Source organism: Phalacrocorax aristotelis, chromosome 12 (genome assembly GCF_949628215.1).
Source record: "Phalacrocorax aristotelis chromosome 12, bGulAri2.1, whole genome shotgun sequence".
Lineage (NCBI taxonomy): Eukaryota > Metazoa > Chordata > Aves > Suliformes > Phalacrocoracidae > Phalacrocorax > Phalacrocorax aristotelis.
The window spans coordinates 4,861,733-4,880,405 of NC_134287.1; the positions used below are offsets into that span (position 1 = coordinate 4,861,733).

General features: G+C 37.0%; 1 protein-coding gene across 3 annotated transcripts in view; it reads right to left on the reverse strand.

Moving 5' to 3' along the window:
* PLCE1 (phospholipase C epsilon 1) overlaps positions 1 to 18,673 on the reverse strand; it is a 142,557-nt gene that overhangs the window by 53,883 nt on the left and 70,001 nt on the right. For all 3 annotated transcript variants that reach the window (XM_075108114.1, XM_075108115.1, XM_075108113.1), the window contains exon 3: positions 9,249 to 9,565. In XM_075108114.1, coding sequence (XP_074964215.1) covers positions 9,249 to 9,565 — 317 coding nt within the window. The remainder of the gene's footprint in view (positions 1 to 9,248; positions 9,566 to 18,673) is intronic.

The window sequence follows — 18,673 nt, forward strand, 5'->3', positions numbered from 1 at the left end:
CTCCACCTGTGAATCCAGCTGTTTTGTCATTTGTACTGCTTTACACTCATTTCCCCAGCTCTTAAATTTATAAGGCTTTTACAGCAATTCCCAAGCTACATACCTCAGTGGGTGATGCTACGTGGAAGAAATTGTGTCTTCTATTTTTATATTACATTTTTTAGGAACTTCATAATACTTGAGAGGTGCAGCTTTCAGAGGTGAAATTAGCAAACACAGCTGTCTACCTGAAGTTAACTCCATTGCCAGCAAGGAAAACAAAATCTTTTGGCTTACCACAAAGTAAGATTACAGTGCATAACTTCTCCAACACCTAACAAATCAACAAATACTAGCCATGGATATCCTTCTATCGTAAACTGTAGCTGATTTAACTACACTACACTGGAGCAAGAAAGCAAGCAATTTTGATAAATACTAAGGAAATAAAGTATGTATATGAGAAGACTTTGAATACAAAAGTAGTAGTTGATTTTTTAGGTATCCAAAGGGTGAGCATGACAATCTGTAACCCATTTAACCAAGCCATTCTGGTTTTAATGATTTCATTGGATAAATCAAGAAATTTAAGTAAAATGTGGAGAACATGAAAAATCCGTGTAAAACAATAACCCGCATCAGATATCATGCAGTATTTACGGTAAGAGGGGGAAACATACATTATCTTGTTTAAAAGCAGAATTCTTAGTATATCAGTGTATCTGACTTCTCCCTCTTAAAAAAAAAAATTAATTCACCTTTCGCAACATTACAAAGTCTTTCCATAAAGTGAAAGTGTTGTTGAGGGGTATAATTCTTATAAAACTATAAAGAGCTAGTTTTAAAACACTAGCAATATGCAGATTAGCACCAAGAGCTGGCTACCATGAGTTCCTTTGTATTGCTAACTGTGCACAAGCCCATCAGTACATACTGATGAATGTAAGGATCACAGTATATAACACAGATTTGGTTTATTTTACATGTGTTTCACTGAAATTTCATTATTAAAATTTTGGGGCTTTTGGTATAATATGCCACAATTTTCTGAGTTTCTTAAATTGCCTGTCTTATGAACCATCTTATGAAGACGGTTCACTTTACATGCTTGAGTGAAATTATATAACCTTACTAAGAACATTTACCATTTTAAATCTGATTAAACACTATTCCAAACAAGGACTGGAAACAGTTTGATATTTGTACAAACACAATTTTAAAAAAAGTCTTATGCAAACCCATTTAGGCATTGCAAAAAAATGCTGAACTAAGAGACAGAGCGCAATATTTATTTACATTCCATTATTTCGGTAAAATGATATGTTTCTGTTTTGCTAGTGAGGGTTTAAATTTGTGTTTTGAATGAACAATGAAGAAAACGTATAAATTTAAACCATTACAAATAAAACTATCATTATCATTTACCGTCCTAAATAGCCGTATTTTTAATTAACTTTAGTGAGTATAAGAATGACTTAATGAATGATGAAATCACCCTAGTAGCAGGCTATACTGGGGCAGTTCAAACATTTTTACCTTCTTAGCTTATTTTTTGGCAATTCAGCCTTTCCAGAAAAATCGCCTTATATATTGAACCGCTTATTTTGCGTTTTCAGTTCCATACACAGTTTCAGTCTTCCTTCAGACAGCTGTTTGAATGATCTTTCTGTCTGGTGCAACTTTCAGTCTAAGGCATCGCAATTGCTTTGTATACATATCTCAGCACGGAAAATTAAATGCTTCAGTTTGTTTTAAGTTTTTATTGCTTTTCTTTTACTTGAAGCTGTGGCTAGAAAGGCTGAGTTACAGGAGACTCATGTTTATACAAAGCAATGCTTGAAATTATTTAAAATGTTTACATAAACATAAACGTTTACAACAGGTACACTGAACTTGTGTTTCTGTGGTTGCTCTGCTGGCAAGGCGCAGAGGGGTGGCTGGGGGTGAAAACCATAAATGTACAAGAGTCTGGGAGGGTAAAGATACAGAACAGGTGCCAAGAAGACTATGGAATACGATAAAGGTATGATACCGAGTAAGGACCGCATGGCACTTGAGGTAAAGAAGCAGGGCGAACTCATAATAGCACAGAGGAATCATAGAAAAGAACTAAATGAAGAGAAAGGCACAGCAGGCAACAAGGAGAGACGGGAAAAAGTATGTTGTTACAGTTCTCAGGGTCCCTGAAAACCACACTTAGCTACCATTCTCCTAATCTCTTCCCATCTACCAGGGCTCTGCTAACACTGCAGAATCTCCTGAATAGTTTCCTCCCACAGTTTTTATACGTCCATGAAAACTAAACTTCTGGTAACCAGTGCTCTATCAGAGCAGAAAGATCTATTACTACTATGAGTAGTAGTATTATTATGTGCACCGTCTTAGAGAATCCAAAAGCCAATAGTTTTGCAGCGCTAGATGTTACTGCATTTCACTCTCCTCCTCCCACGCTAGCCACTAATTCAGAATCAGCTTTTAATCACATTTAGTAACAGGAAAGAGAAACTGTCTTTACCTCGATCCACTGCCTTGCTCTTACAAGACTCTATGATCAATTTGATATTATTAGAAGCAAATGAAATATCAGCTACGTCTCACTGATGAGTACGTGTTGTGCCAAGTCTCCACTACCATAAAGCTACAGTTTTAATCAAACTTTTAAAGACTATTTATTTATAGTTTGTAATTATAATAATAATTTATAGTTGGTTTTACTGAAAGCCTGTAGCCCAAAATCTTCATAAATAAAAAACAAATGGCAAAATACCTTCTAATTATCTAAGTTCATGTGGCACAGGCTACTATATAGCTTTAAATTATTCTAGCACAGTTAAAAAAAAAGCAGCAAGCTAAAAAGCTAAAACATATAAGAATATTTGAAATATCTAAGGTGGATTTGCTTCTTCCACTCCTGTAAATCTGAATTAACTATTGAATCAAAGTTACATGCTAGAAACTGGCACATGTAACAGACCTACAGTTTTTTTCTCAAATACATCTGGCTTAGCAATAGATTTATCCTTACATATATATATAGGGACACTATGCATCCTTAAAATATGCAGAAATGTTCTTCTTTACCTGGAAAAGATTTAAAGATAACTTAATTACTATACTGCAATACTTCCATGTTTGGAGCTACACGCTATCTAAAAATCCATCGTTTTAAAGAAGGCTTCCCTTACTGTCTTCTGGCAATAAACCAGAATTGGAACAAACAGAACATTCTACCAAACCTATTTCACAAAAACCTTGTTTAGTCACCTGCTGTTGAAAATTTGAACCAAATGCATTCAGAGTATCTGAAACAATGTTTTCTTCAAAACATTTATAAAGAAGTAACAGAACTGCTGATATTACAGGTAAGGAAACAGACAACCCATAGGAACAAGATGTGTTACACAAACAGAATTCCAGGTCAAGCAGGTTGAAGGTACACAAATGTAATTCCCTTTCTCTGAGACCATTTTAACCTCAGGCTGTTGCAAGAAGAAAGTGAGAGAAAAAACAACAGGATCCATTCATTCAAGTTCCCAATTTTCCTACGATACATTAAGCAAAAAACAGAATTACTTTCCATATTTTCAGTTTCTCCTTTAAATGTCTTCCGAAATCTTACAAAGAATTTTGTTAAGTTTTCTGTACATTACAGAGACAAGAGGTCAAAACACAAAAACTTTGTGACAGCTGAGATTACAATCTGCCATCCTAGAAAATTAGGGTGACAACTGGACAAAACAAAGTTTGGAAACATATCTGCAGTCTAAAACCGAAGCAGTAAAAATATTTTCCTTTTAGTAATTTAACTTACCCTTGGCTTTCATATATTTGTTAAATCTGATCTAAACTTCAGGCTTGAGGAAGAACTGAAAAAAATCTGCATTTTAATCATAGTATTATAAAAGAACATTTCCAATAAATAAAGTTTAGATGTCTAAGATAGTTATGATAGTGCACGGACTGCCTAGAAGAGCTGTAGATACAGGTGAATAAAATCTAATTTTCTCTCCTTTTTCTAAATCCAACAAAACTCCTTGTTTCATTTTCAGTGTTTGATGCCACACTATGACGTTACTCCAACAAGTGATTTATTGGATCTGTTCTTTTCATGGTAATTAACACCTTGCTAATTGCAGAACACTAGGGTGCATTTCTTCTTAAGCAACCTACTTATTTATTTTCTTTAATTCTGAAATATGTGTATTTCAAATCCATTAGAAGCATGGTATAATTTCTCTCAGTTTTCTCTGCCTCATTAAATAGCCGCTAACTATTACATAGTAATCTGTATTCTTTCTGGAGTATAGTATGGAATCATACTTATCCGGTAATACCTTTTGTCTGCATCTCATCCTTCTGTGGTTAACCATCCTCAACTTTTCCTTGCATCTACCTAGCCTTCTAATTCTTTGATTATTTTTTTTAATTTAACTTTAGTTTTATGAATTATTTCTTAAACAGTTGTGACCAGGCTTTCTATAACAGCATTGCAGAAGTTATTTAAACTTCAGTAGCAATCTCCACCATGACTGTGATCTTATTATATGGGAAGGGAAGGGAAGCAAAGCCTGAAAAAATCACTGTAGTGACTGGGCTATATATCATATGAACTTCTATCTGTCTAAAAACTCCATCAGAGACAGTAAATTGTCCAGACATACTGCAACTTTAGCAGATTATGAGATTCTTATTTGCCTGTGAATATTTTATTTCTCTGTGAATTTCTGTAGAGACTTGAGAGCTGGAATGACCCAAAACTTTTAAAATACAAATGAAATATAATCTGAGAATGTATTCCATCCCATTTTGTGGGATTCAAGCAGATCATTCATGAATGACCTTTCTCACAACAAATTTTTAAAACAAGTCATTGGGTGTACAAGCTCCTTGTCATGGCAGCCACCTTGATTAACACAGTAGGGAATAAACCGATACTTGAAAACCCATGACAAGAAAAGACACAGGGAAACACATAATGCCTGAATCCCCTCTAGAAACTGTACCTCAGGTCTAAGCCATAACCACACACCTCTAACAAAGGTAGCTTGTTTCCCAGCCTCAGCAGCACAGGATTTGCTAGCTGCATGTTTGTGCTACTATTCATGGAGTGCTTGACTCCATCAAGCCATTAAGGCAACGGCCTTAATCCGTGCTATCCATCTTTCATGTCTCCACACTACGTACACTACTACAGTTTTTTTCCCTATCATTCTGGACAGTGAAATGAAAAAATGTATACATGAAGAGGATCTAGAGTGCTATAATTTCCAACTTTTGTGAATATTAATAAAGGTAATCTATTTCTCCAACCTCCGTTGTTTATTTTTTAAGACCTTCATATATCAGAAACAAAAGCCAGTCAGTTTCTAGTTTCATCCAGTACCTGTGACAAATAAAGGTAACTCCAGCTGCAGTAAAGTTCCTTGCTGCACCCCTGGGGTTAAGGCCAAAGCACTCACTAAAGCTACGCAAAAAAGGGCAAGGTGAGCAGTTATCATAGCTCCCAGAGGTAAACGAATTGTGCCTCTTCCAAAATACAGAGGACTCAGTCCACTGACACCTCGAGCAGACGCTGACATTATGACAACTCTGTTCAGATTGTGGCAGGTTAAAAACAAATTGTGTGGCTCTTCAGGCAAGGTATAAGCAGGCTGGGGAAACCTTGCCACAAAGACAGTAACAAAGGAGCTCTCCTAAGTTTGTTACCTTGCCTTTAAGGCCGGAACAGAGCTCCTATTTTCAAAAAAAAAAAAGGTGAGACAAGGCCCACAGATTAATTTATACCACGTATCACTACTTATTTTTTGCATTGTCACTCAGTAACACTAACATACTGGTTAATGTCTGGCTGGCCAAAAGCCTAGTCAACCTTCGTCAAGGAATGGGCTCCCACATCCCACTTCAAAGCAAAGTCCTTCTGGCCTGAGGCACAACCACAACTTTTCTCTTTGGATGTTAAATTACTTGGATTACTCACTATAATTCCTCACTATATCTTTCTTAACTTGGTTTCTGAAATTTTTTTTAATCCTTTTTACACTTTTCAGCTCCTCTCATCAGGCTCACAATGCTGTGATCTCAGAACAGTGTGTCTGACAAAAAATGTATTTCCGTTGTCATACTAAGATACACAATAATTTTCAGAAATCTTGCAAGACTCTCAAAATGTTAAAACAAGCTACAGATATAATGAAACACTGAAGCTGGCAAAAGCTCCAGCTACCATCATCCTGCCTTTCTACAGAAAAATAATTTTAGGAAGTGTTGCTGATGGATCATCAGCATTAATATGATCAGTGAATCACTTCCAGTACCTCAAGCCAAAACACCTTACCCAGGTAATACAGCAAAAGAAAACGCACATTACAGGCTTCATCCAGTGTTAGACTGTATGTCCACTATTACGCTTTTCTGCAAATGAGAATTAAGTAAGAAAAATAACAGCAGTTATTTATTGCACAGTTAGAGGTGTTAATTGTCTTCAGGTACCAATTTTACTCACTGCAGAGGGCAACTGATCTCTGATTCAGTTCTGCAATTCTTCATAGACCATTTCCATGCCAAATGCTTAAGGCTGACCACTCAACACAAGTGCTTTCTCCTGTGTAATTCTTTCCTATACCTTTTACACCATACTGAGGTCTAAATACAGTAATTTGTACTAAGCAACACTAACCAACAGTAAATAGAAAGGCTTAAACAAATGATTAGAAGATATTCATACTCTATGTATCTCGCCGGTAATAATATTTAAGTCATTCACATCTAGACAACAACAGTGTGTAACAGCAAACATTTAAAGTGTAAGAGAGCCATGTGATGCTTCCCAATATCTACTGCTGACCTTGCACTCTGCAGTCAAGAGAAGTTTGCAACTTCAGTCATGAACAGGAGTTTCTGGGAGTTACTGGAATTTAAACAGTAAATAATCCTAGTAAAATTTACTTAATAAGACCAAATTTTTTTCACCTACTTTTTACTTAAATTCACCTTTTAAAATATATTTTAATAATTTGAAAGTATATTAATCTTTGTTATTTTTAATTACGAATGTATTTTATAATACTCCTGCAGCCCTCAATCAAAGCTTCCATGAAAATGTCAGTATCATTTCTATTAAATAAAGAAGTTCCTTTGTGGAACAAAGGAGCAATTATTGACTCTCATTCTAAACAAGTATTATAAAGTGTTCCTCATTAACATGTAGTGTCAGAAAAATTACTAAAAAGCATATTGCTTTATGAAAAATCCTCTATATACTATAATTGCTCCTTTAACAGAACAATGGCACGGAATGGTTTTTTCCCCGTTATGTATCAGAAGCCTGTCATCCTAAAAGTCATTCTGGCTCCCACATTATAAATACACTTCAGTATTTCTATAGGCAATGCCAAAAAAAATCAGCAAGTGCTCACTGATTTTTGCCAACAAAAGCATGACTCTCTGCACAAGAATTTTCTTGCCATTTATAAACAAAGGCATTTTGAAAGTTCACGCTTGTGATTGGCTATGGCAACTGATACGCTCCACCACAAGATAAAGCAGATTGCAAAACAGTGATTTATTACAAGCAGTAAATACTGTACAATAACGCCATTTAAACATATAACATCTATGTTTTGAAAAAGTTATTCCAGATTATGCTTTAAATAATCCATGCATCAAATATTATATAATCTGTGCACAAGATATTCAGGAATTAATTAAAATTATACAAAAATTTATCCTATTGCATTACCAAACAAGTCACAAACCTCTAACACTAAAAGATAATGTTTGACTGTTTAACCAAAAGGCAACTTCAACATTAAAATTCTCATTGATATGGAATATCATCAGCCGTTTCTGACAAGACCTACTTGCCCTTCAATCCTGTGATTGTTCAGTGGCAGAACACGTGGCGATCGATCTAATTTGCATAGCTAACTGCAAAATGTCCTCACAAACTGCTCTGGCTTTGTGCCTCCCCAGGCCCTGCTAGAGCTTGACCAGTTTATCTTTTCCTGCTGCCCCTGCTTCGGTGATCACCGTAAGAGAACCACCACGGGAAGGAGGACCCTGGCTGAGGCAGGAGCTAGATTCCTCTCCAGCTACACACCAGCCACAGTATTTTCCTAAATACAGCAGCTAGAGCTAATTTAAACAATTTTGAGGCTCTGTCTAAAGACTGAATATTGTAGATGCAACTTTCATTTATGTTCCCATAATAGAATTCGGTGAGAGAAGCCAACATATTTACACTGGTTTAGTTCCTATATTTCAGTAACATGCAGGAAACAGGAATACTTTGAAACATGCTAAACATTCAGTCACTGATTCCTATTTGCCCAGGAAGAAGGAAGTTCCCTGGGGGGTAATACATATTCTGCTCTATCTACTTAATTTTGTTGCCTGTACAATTTTCATCTCTTATTAAAGCATAAGAATGCAGTAGATAACAAACTAAAAGACTACCTTCATTTTATTCCACTTCTCCAGATCTAGAAACTGCTAACTTTGCATATGGTTCACACACAAAAAAAAAAAAAATAAAGGAAGAAAGAAAGGGTTCTATGTTCTGCAGCTAAAACCCAAGGTTTTATTTAGGGGTTTTTTGTTTGGTTTGCTTTGGCTTCAGGTTTTGGGGTGGATTTTTCTTCAGTTTTCTCAATTCTTGATCAATTTTCTATTAAACTGATGAGAAGATCACCTTACAAAAATAAAGTAAAATCTAAGCAAAGAACTCATGATTTATCTTACTGAAATGTGTCATGCCAAATGACACTGCTTCGTACAACATTCAAAACACACCCAGTGATTAAATAAATAAATAAATAGGGCTGATTAGTTTAGTTATATTATACAGAATACAGAAACTTCTAGTTTATAATACTTCTGTGCTGACTCCTGAGATCCTGCTTAGTCTACAAAAATCCAAAACAAATAAATAAAACTCCGGCTCCTAAACAAAATAATAAACTGACTGAAAGTATACCCCATACTGTCATTATAAATACAAAGAAATAGAAGCCTGTAGTTTTTTTCTTCCTGTTTATTTTACAATGTGCAAGAAAAACTTAGGTTGCAGTTTTCCAAACTCACTGAGGAGATCGGTCACATAACTCCTATCAAATTCAGTGGAAGTTATTTAGCTAAATCCCCTGGTCAGTTTAACTTCTGTTTTAAAAATTTGTCATTACAGCTAAATTCAGCTCAGAGATAAAGGAAATAACTAACCTACAAATCGGGTAATAACCCTTATGAAAAGTAATTTCAAAGTTTTGTCTTACCTCATTAAACCTTGTCACGAGATCTTCTACAGCATTATGTTCACCATTTGGGGAAGAAAGAATAGTAGCAGATATGGAAGCTTTAATAGATGGTAGCTTGCTTTGACATTCAGCATTACCCAAATCCCTGGTTAAAAAGCAGAGGTAGTCAATGGGTAAGACCTTCCGGTAGAGCTCCTGCTCCTGCTCGGTCAGAATGCTGGCAACCTCCTCCGGGAACTGGATGAGGTGCTGCAGTTCGATCAGCTCTTTGCTGATACCAGCCACATTGGAGGGAAGGACGCTGGAGCCAGCCATAGAGGTACACGCTTGACGTTCTAAAACAAAACAAATAAAAAATTTATTAGGTTTCGCCTTTAACTCTTGGACTGGGCTGTGCAAAAGAAAGACAATTTGTTGGTTTTGTTCTGTTAAACTGTTCATTCATTTATTCAGCAGTACGCTCCATCCTAACTGTATTTAAACAACCCAATGCGTTCTTTTAGTTGGGGTCTTTCCTCATATCTCTATATTTGGTACTAGCTAGATAGCTGGTAACTGAGGCTTCCTTCAGGGATTGTTAAGCTACCAGCCAAAACGTGCTTGCTTCCCGACTTATCCAAACACCTGCTTCAGCCACCTGCATTCTTGTCAAAACTTCAAATAAAAGGATCATCTGGGCAGGGTGTGGCTCCGTTTCACCTCCTTAGTAGAGTCTGTGGTACAAAGGGGTTTCAGGCCTTGACTGGGACATCACGACTCCACTGCCACAAGAAATAATGAAAAACGATCACATAAAACCCTTGTGGGTCAGCCTTTTTCTTCATATCCCTCTTGCTACAAGATACAATTTATCTGAGCTCACTGCACTGTGAAACTATATGTCCAAAGTTACAAAACATTTTTCATTCTTCTGGGAAAATGCATGTATTTGGGAGTATGCACGTTTTATCTGTTATTACAAAACATTCATGGTAGTTTTAGAATATCCTAGCAGTGATATCCCTTGAAAAATAAAACTTTTCCTAAGAAGGAAGACGCCAAGCTTTGTTAAGACCGTGTGGGAAGCCTGAAACATCAACACAATGATTCCAAAACAGTGAGTATGAGCCTTCGGACTAAATAAGTTTAGAATGGGTTCTCAGAACAACAATTTTTCAATAATTATTTAAATGTATAAACAGTCGTAGTAGTATATACTGTACTCTTCTTCCTTTCCAGGAAAAAGAGTTCATTTTTTTCATTGCTTCACAAATATCTTTAGAGGTTTTTGCATGCATAATGACAGTACAGTCCAAATCTTTTACCTCAATTTTTTTTTTAATATCAATAAAGTCTCATTTCATAGAGGGAGCAAATATCCTTTCTGTCCTCTAATAATAACCCCCAAGTTCATAATGACTGGTTACAATACATTCTCTTATAATTAACATAAAATATGCTACATGAGGTTCCCCTTGTCATTTTCATTTTATGCAATCTCTATTATCAGTCAATGGGAAGACAGAAAATTGCCTTTTCTTAATATATTCTACTAAAAGTCAAAAGATAGATTATAGCAGCCCTAAATAAAGCCTTTGGGCTAACATAATCTGTTGAGAAATTTTCAAATACGTAAAAGGCTTCTGAAAGAGCTGAAGAGTAACAGTATCTGTATCTAGACTGGCAAGGAAAAAAGTAATGGACTTCATTTGCAACAAGGAATATCCTGGTTACATAATGGGGAACAGGTATAACTTCAAGGAGAGTGAAGCAGTGCTGATATCTGCGGATACCAAGAGATCTCTGTCACTGAAACTCCTGCAAGAAAGATTGGGGAAAATAGGACAGTCAAGAACACCATTTTGACATGCCGATCCTGTTTTGGGCAGCAGGTGAAGCGCAGTGAGCTTCTGGGCTTCCTTTCAGTCTTGATTGCTTTGATTCTACATGAGACTCCAATTCTGTTATCTACTTCAATCTGCGCGGAACAGTTCTGAAAGATTTTGTAAAAAAAAAGCTCTTAAAGCTCATTCGCACTGTTCTTGACTGCAACAGAACATAAGCTTATGCCAAAATAAAAACAGTGCAAAATATAATGGTCATTTTATATTACAGGGATTGTATATTTGCATAGTGCTTTGCATATACGGACTGAACTGGCACTGTCACAACCAGCGTTATCTCGGAAAGAGGCAGAGAAAGGCATGACGCAAACATCCGCTACCACCCATCTGCTCCCTAGCAGCCACAGTGCCTCACTGGCCCCCCAGGCATGACAGCTCTTCTCACCCAAGGACTTTCCTCGGAAACACAAGGCTCCCTGTCAGCCAGAAGGCAGAGAAAGTGCAGCCTGTACCAGACTCTCCTGTGCCTCACCGCTGAACCTGAGGGTGTAGAGTTTGTGTCTATGTTGTCAGTTTATTTTAGACCACAAATGCACTTCTGAAGCGAATCTCCCAAACATCCTCGCTTACTGTGCTTTAGTTTACAGTCTTGGAGCACACAAAGTGCATCCTTTTCAGATGAAACTGCACCAGAAGATGCACTCCCAAAAGGCAACTAACACACCCCAATTGCTAACAAGCTGTAGCTGTCAGCGGCGTCCGAGCTCTGGAGAGGACACTGAGGTTAGGGAAGGACAGTCGGACCAGACAGCTCAGATGGTGGCTCAGCTGCAGGTGATGACATAACTTAGGAGACAAGACAGCAAGTAGCACACGACAACGCAATGCCATAGAAATACTGGTGCTTTGCAAATTCAACACTATTTGGTACCCACAGTTATAAACACCTTATACCTACCAATATAGTAGGAAAGGAAAGGTAACTCTGTAAGGAGTGCCCAGTCAAGCAGTGACTGATGGAAGAGAGATAACACAGCTATTGTTAACTGTTCCCCAATGCACTGCTTGCTGATGAGATTTAGACGTGCATTCTCAATAATTCACCTTCTCCATTACAACATCAACTACAAAACCTGCTCACATTCACACCTTGAACAGATCTACATTCCACATTGTCTCAGAACTTCAGCTTTGCTCAAAGACCTCAAAAACTGGCAAGGTCGACACTGAATTTGCAACAGGCTAGAACACTGTTCATGATCCTATTGCACATTATACTATCACCCTTCAGGCTCCACTTATTAGAACCTCTCACGTCGAAGAACAAGGCTCACCACACTGAAGTGAGCAGAGGTAAGATGGCGGCTCCACAGTGTATCTCCAGACTGCCTGAAACTACGGGGAATATCTCATTTGAAATGTATTTCACTAGACAGACTGCCCATTGATCAAGTCCAGCAGAAAGCTAAAGCAGGGATTTTGAAAGCCTTTAAGGAAACTATCTTTAATGAAACCTTCCGTAATGGAGGCTTCACAAGCCAGCTTCATTCTAACAGAAAAATGAAGCTGTCAAAAAGAAAATCTTTTCGTGGAAGCTAAGCCAAGATGATTCAAGTCATAGGCTAAACAAGATCAGCCACTGGTATTACTGGATTTGGAACAAGGTAGAAGATAAATGAAACTCCTCCTGATAAAAAAAAAAACGAACAACTTAATTTCAAACTAGCATTTCTCAATCCTCCACTCAACTGGAAGAACTAAGCGAGTGTCGCGTCTTTAATGTAAGAGTACATGGAACAAGCTGCTGCAGCAAGAGAGCAGCTGGTATCCAAAGAGGGGCGCACAGGCCAAACAGAATTATAAAGGCTCACAGCTCATGGCTAAAATATGGATATAAATACTGAAGAAGTGGAAATATAACTTACTTCCATTGACTGTTTCTACACCTATAAATATTTCTTTCATCCATAATTCACATCTTTGCAAGTCTTGGTTGTTGACATATTTTACCTCTCCAGATTCTGATATCTTTCCTCATTCCAATCTTCTGTGTTTTATCACAGAAAATCCAGGATCCTCCTTCTCAGCTTCACCACCCTCCATGATTTACACTCTGCACAAAAGTCTATGTTTTTTCTGGACTAATTTTTTGTCTATTTTTCGTGTCTAAGACTTTTATCATTTTTCATGCCAGGAACTGTTCTGCACTTCTCTGTTTCTGCTGTAAAACTCCCTAACCAGTCTTATCCACAAGTCCTCTAGCTTTGTGTTGTCAGCTTATGTTCTTCAGGAAATAGATCATATCTTTCTGTGCTTCAAAGAAAGACCAGGTCCTTAGATTAACTTGCAGAATAGAACCGCTTTCAGGACAAAATCACAGTAGATTTTGTAAGAGTTAAGGCAGGATACAATCCTCACTAAAATTAGCTGCTGCTGCAGTAAATGGTGTTACTCTTTGTGCTCTACCACATCAAGTTAATGCTAAAACTAGTAGAAGAAAATGAGGAAAATGAGGACTTGAATTTGCAAGTTGTCTAAAGCTGGAATTGATAACTTTGCTTATCCTTCTGATAAACAGCTGAAGCAGATAATCTTTTAAATAGCAAGCACTGTTTTTATTAATCAAAACATGATAACCTCTGTCTAGCTTTAAAAAAAGGACTCACAGGTTGACGTAATCATTGCTGGTACACATGGGAAAAAAAGGCCTCGCCTTCTCAAAAAAAAAAGAATAATCTATTTAAGAATGGGAGAAAAATACAGAATGCTTTTCTTCAGGATATTACTCAGCCGAGGCTCATCTTAAACTCTAAAAAACTCTGTCTCAAGAATTAGTAATTTTTGTTTTTTAAAAAACTTTCTACAAGGTTTAGTAAGGAACTCTTCTATCAACAGATTAACTTCAAATTAACTCAGCCTTTATTACCATAAAACTTAGGATTTCCATGCATCTTGTGTATGTATAGGGTCTATAAAAGCTATACTGAAAAAATGAATTTCAAATATGTAAGTATGCAAAAAACCTGTGTGCGCATTTTTGTGTGTGCATACAAGTGTTTCAGGACAGTCTTGAAAAACTTCTTTCCTGGTGTTTTTCCCTATTGAGCTATATTATATGTTTGCTGTATTAGCAAAAGGTTGATTCAGTATTGTTTTAATATGAAAAACAGGGAGTTTAAAGAAAAATGCAAAGAAACTTTTATAAACAAAACTGTGAAAAATACTGCTAGAAGGCTGGTGTTAATTATCTGTAATCATCCACAGAATTTTTCCAAATGTATATGTCCTACTAAACACAGCAGTTATGTGACATATGTGATATGTCCTAACAATAAAAGCAAAATTATCTGTAGGTTTATCATATTTCTTGCAAAGCTAAAATTAAAGGTGCTTATATATTAAATTTTATTTCATCATGCACACAGTTAAGTTATTAATACATAATATGATATAATGTTGGGCTGCTGCCATCAATTTTCTCTAAGCAGAAATTCAGGATGGGGTTTGAGGAAAGTAAGTGGAATTCATACAAAGACAGAACAAAAATAAATACAGCCCCGACTGCAATCACACCAGTGTAAAAAGTGCTAATCTTGCGTAAAATTACAGTTGCCAACCATGTAATTTGTACTCTGATAAAATCACATTGCTTTCCATGTGAATTGTGACCAAGTAAGGACAGTGGTACTTTCATCCCAACCCAAACACATCTACTCTTACATTTGATACTTGTAGGAATGTGCTATGCATATGGGAGTACAGCCAGGGAAAAGACACCGCATTTTTTAAATGAGCAGAATCTCAAAAGAGTAAACCTGCCAAAAAGACAAAAATTGACTTTCAACAAAGTTTGATGAACTAACAAATTAGATAATCAGATTTGTATGCTAGTTTTATTTCTAGGTTGCTTTTCTTTCTACAATTACTTTGAGGGAAAAAAGTATTCTCTCTATACATTAAAAAAAAAAAAGCAGTCTGAAAGCAGTGAACTGAAAATTACTATCACTGAAAAAGGGCTCACTCTCTAGGTTACTGGGGGAAGATCCTGTGATTATGACAAACTGTGTGTTCTAAAGCAGAAATCAAATATCAATAGCTGTAAGAATAAAAGTAACTATGCAACCTATTATAACATCTTATAACTCAGTTGCTTTTTTGATAACAGACTTTGCTTCCATGAAATTATACTATTGTGACTGAAATGACACAGAAATCTTAGGGAATTCTTTCTCTCAGCTGGTATTAAAAGGTAATGCAATAACTGGATTATAATAGGAGCCTTTTTAACAAGTCATGCTGCAGAGATCATCCAAACTGTTTGCATGCTTTAAGAGAACATATGGATTATGTTTACAGTGAGAAAATAAAAGCAAACCATGGGGAGCGGGGGATCAAACTAGAGTCACAGGTGAACAACTGTCAATATATATAATACAGAAGTGTTCTGTTCAAAAAAGAGGAAAAAACAATAAAAACTCCCCCAAACAGAAGACACATATGCACTATATGCCAGTTTAATTGAACACCACCTTCAGATACAGATCAGTATGACTGGGATAGCATTGATTTGCTGTCCCTTGGATGCGACATATCTCATACCATAAAAACCAACCAAACAAGCTTTTGTTAATTTCCTGTTCCTCTTCTGTATAATTAAAACCCTCTCTCACTCTCTTTTAATGAACGTGAATTCAACGATATCAATTTTGACTGCAAACAACTCGCTCCAGTATCAAAGGGCCTGATATCAAACTCAGTGGGAAGCTTGCCACAGAACAGGATCAACTTCAAGTTTAATTTCACTGTAGAAACCACCAAAATTAATAGATGCCATTTATTCTTCAAACTTACTAATGAGTCAAGTAACCAAAGAAACAGAAGACACACATGCTCTCTCTCCATACGCCTAAATCTAGCAATATGAGCTACCTCTTAAAAATGCATACCGGCATGCATTTTCAATTATTAGCAGGGGAGCTCTGGAGCTACAGGGTACTTGCGCCAAATAAAACCGGAGTTCAGTATGACCTGAGCACCAGTAAGCAGAAGATAATATTCTGAGCAAAAAAAGTTCCCAGATGATGACTTGAGGAAAAGAAGATTAATTTAGCCAGAGTCTGTATGGAAAATAATCTTTTATTAGACCAAGTAATATTACAGACACACTCTGCGGGCACAAGATCTTTACCAGGTTTCAATAGAAACAGTAAACTTGACAACTTGTTTGAGGATACCTGCTTTGAGTTTAATTTGATCATGGTAATCACAAGACATTGGAGAAGGTGATCTTCTCTGGTGGAGCAGCAGCAATGGGCCAGGTGAAAAGAACAACAGTTTCTATAGTACAAAGGAAAAAAGAAAAAGGTCGAAATCACCTGTAGAACAGAATTTTGCTGGAAAGCATAACTACAAAACTGTAACACACAGATATTTCTATCAAGGCTGAGATTTTACTGTTGAATAGACTAATGAAACCTCTGGAGAGGGTTTTAAAAAAGGTAGCAGTCATGATGAGGTATAACTGAATTAAATTACAATTATATATTACAAAATTCTGACTCATGAACTGACTGGCAAAGTGTAATTCAGCAAACAGAAAGATAGGGAGTGCTTGTAACAACCACTTACTCCTAAAATTACTTCTTGCTTTAGGAAATGCCAACGGGTTCAGTTTTGAAAACCAGACTCTGAACTGTGTGCTTTATTTTATCTTTTGCAATTACATCATTAGTCAAATTAAATCCCAGAAAAAACTGAAAAGTACTGTATAATTAGAGATACAAACTGCCTATATAGTTTCTGACTTGAAACAAATTTAAATTGACTAAACAAACGGCATGTTTATCAGGACAGTTGAGATGTATAGGCATGGGAATTTTTTTTTTTTTTTGCCACAAAAGTTGTGGATAAACACAACTCTCACAGGGTAAAAGCTATGCACAGAGAAACAATCATTTAGACTCATGAAGGATTTATTAATATATTAACTTTAAATTAACAATTATGTAACCATCCTTGCATTTTTCAGAAGTTTCTACCCATAAGTATGAACTTGAAAACCCATTTAAACTCCATTTGTGGTTGGATTCAGAAGATCCTTGTTGTAAACTATCTTTATATGAGCACTGACATTATATATGAAAGAATGTAAAGTATCACCATGATTTCACCACACCTGAGACTGCCATGCATCATCCCCAGTGTACAGGCATACACTGCCCTGTGTAATTACATCTATGCTGCTGCTCAGGTTTCTGGCAGTGTATCCCAGGGCTTTTACTGCTCCACTAGCCTGAGTCATTCGCGGAAATATTTTGCAGCGTACAAAAGAAGAACTTGGCTGCTTGTCTCTGAATTACCATATACTGTCAACACATTTAACCAACCATTTCCTGCTCTGTGTGCAGTTTGGCTGGTACTGGCTACAGCTGATAGAAACAATCACAGACCTGTCCATAATAAACGGATCTGTTGGTTTTGCTTCTGGCTGTACACTCACCAGCAAAAAAAGATGCAGACAGTAGCATTGTAACAGTAATTTCGACTCTGCAAAAACAGTAGCAGATCTCAGAGCTGCTGATGCTGATTTCCCCATTCCTTTCCGTTTCAGGGCAACCAGCAAAGAGGTGGGACTGCATCTTCATGCAGACACAGGATGACTAGCAATGCCTCCAGCATATCTGCATAAGAATCAGTGTGATAATGTGGTTAACCCCAGCCAGCAAACATTTCTCCTGCACCTGAAATAATAGGCTTTAAAGGCAGTGCCTGAACAAATGACCCTGAGGCTCCCTCAGCTACAAAGAGCACCCAGTGTCATGCAAGGTTTGGCTGAACAGAGACATGTTCATTGATAATACGGAGAGATGAATCAGCAGTGTCTATTGCCAAAAGTCTGAAGAGATCCACCATATTCATATTTAGTCAGAAAGCAGCCTTATTACTTCCAGTCTACATGTTTGGCAATGGGCCACTTGGGCCCTGCTATTTTAGGGGACCTTTACCTATTGCTATAGTTCATGAAACTATATCCTGATTTCAGAACACCTGCCAGAAGAAGGTTTAATTACAAATTTGGTAGGTAAGTCAGCGAGTGTCCAACTGGCTGCTTGAAAATTAGATCTCAAAAGCTGTTTGACACCAACATGCCATCTGTCTTGCTGTGGCACGCTGCAGCCTGCACCGTGCAAGAGCAGACATGAGATTTTCTTGCTTCAGAGGCAACTGTCATCATGAAGGCTGGGTGAAGGAATTAAGGGAAATAACGGCTGACTTGTAAATCTACACCTCTATATCACAGTGTAACAGATACATGGAAAGGCTGTGGAGAGGTTAATAAGACACCACCACACTTGCTGTTGAACTCTTTTCAGGTTTTTCATTATTTTCCTGAAATGAAACCCCATCTAAAGAATTCCCTCCTCTGCCAAACTCCTCGAGATGTTTTCAGAAGTATTCCACTCACACATACATCCCACAAATCTTTCTCCTAAAGGCAGTCGCAGTGGCAGTCTACCAGAATCTTGTCTTGCATAATGCACCAGCAGGAGGATTCTCTATGCAGCATCTGTATTCAAGACCTTTTAACATATTGGATATAAATTAAGCATAGCACATGGA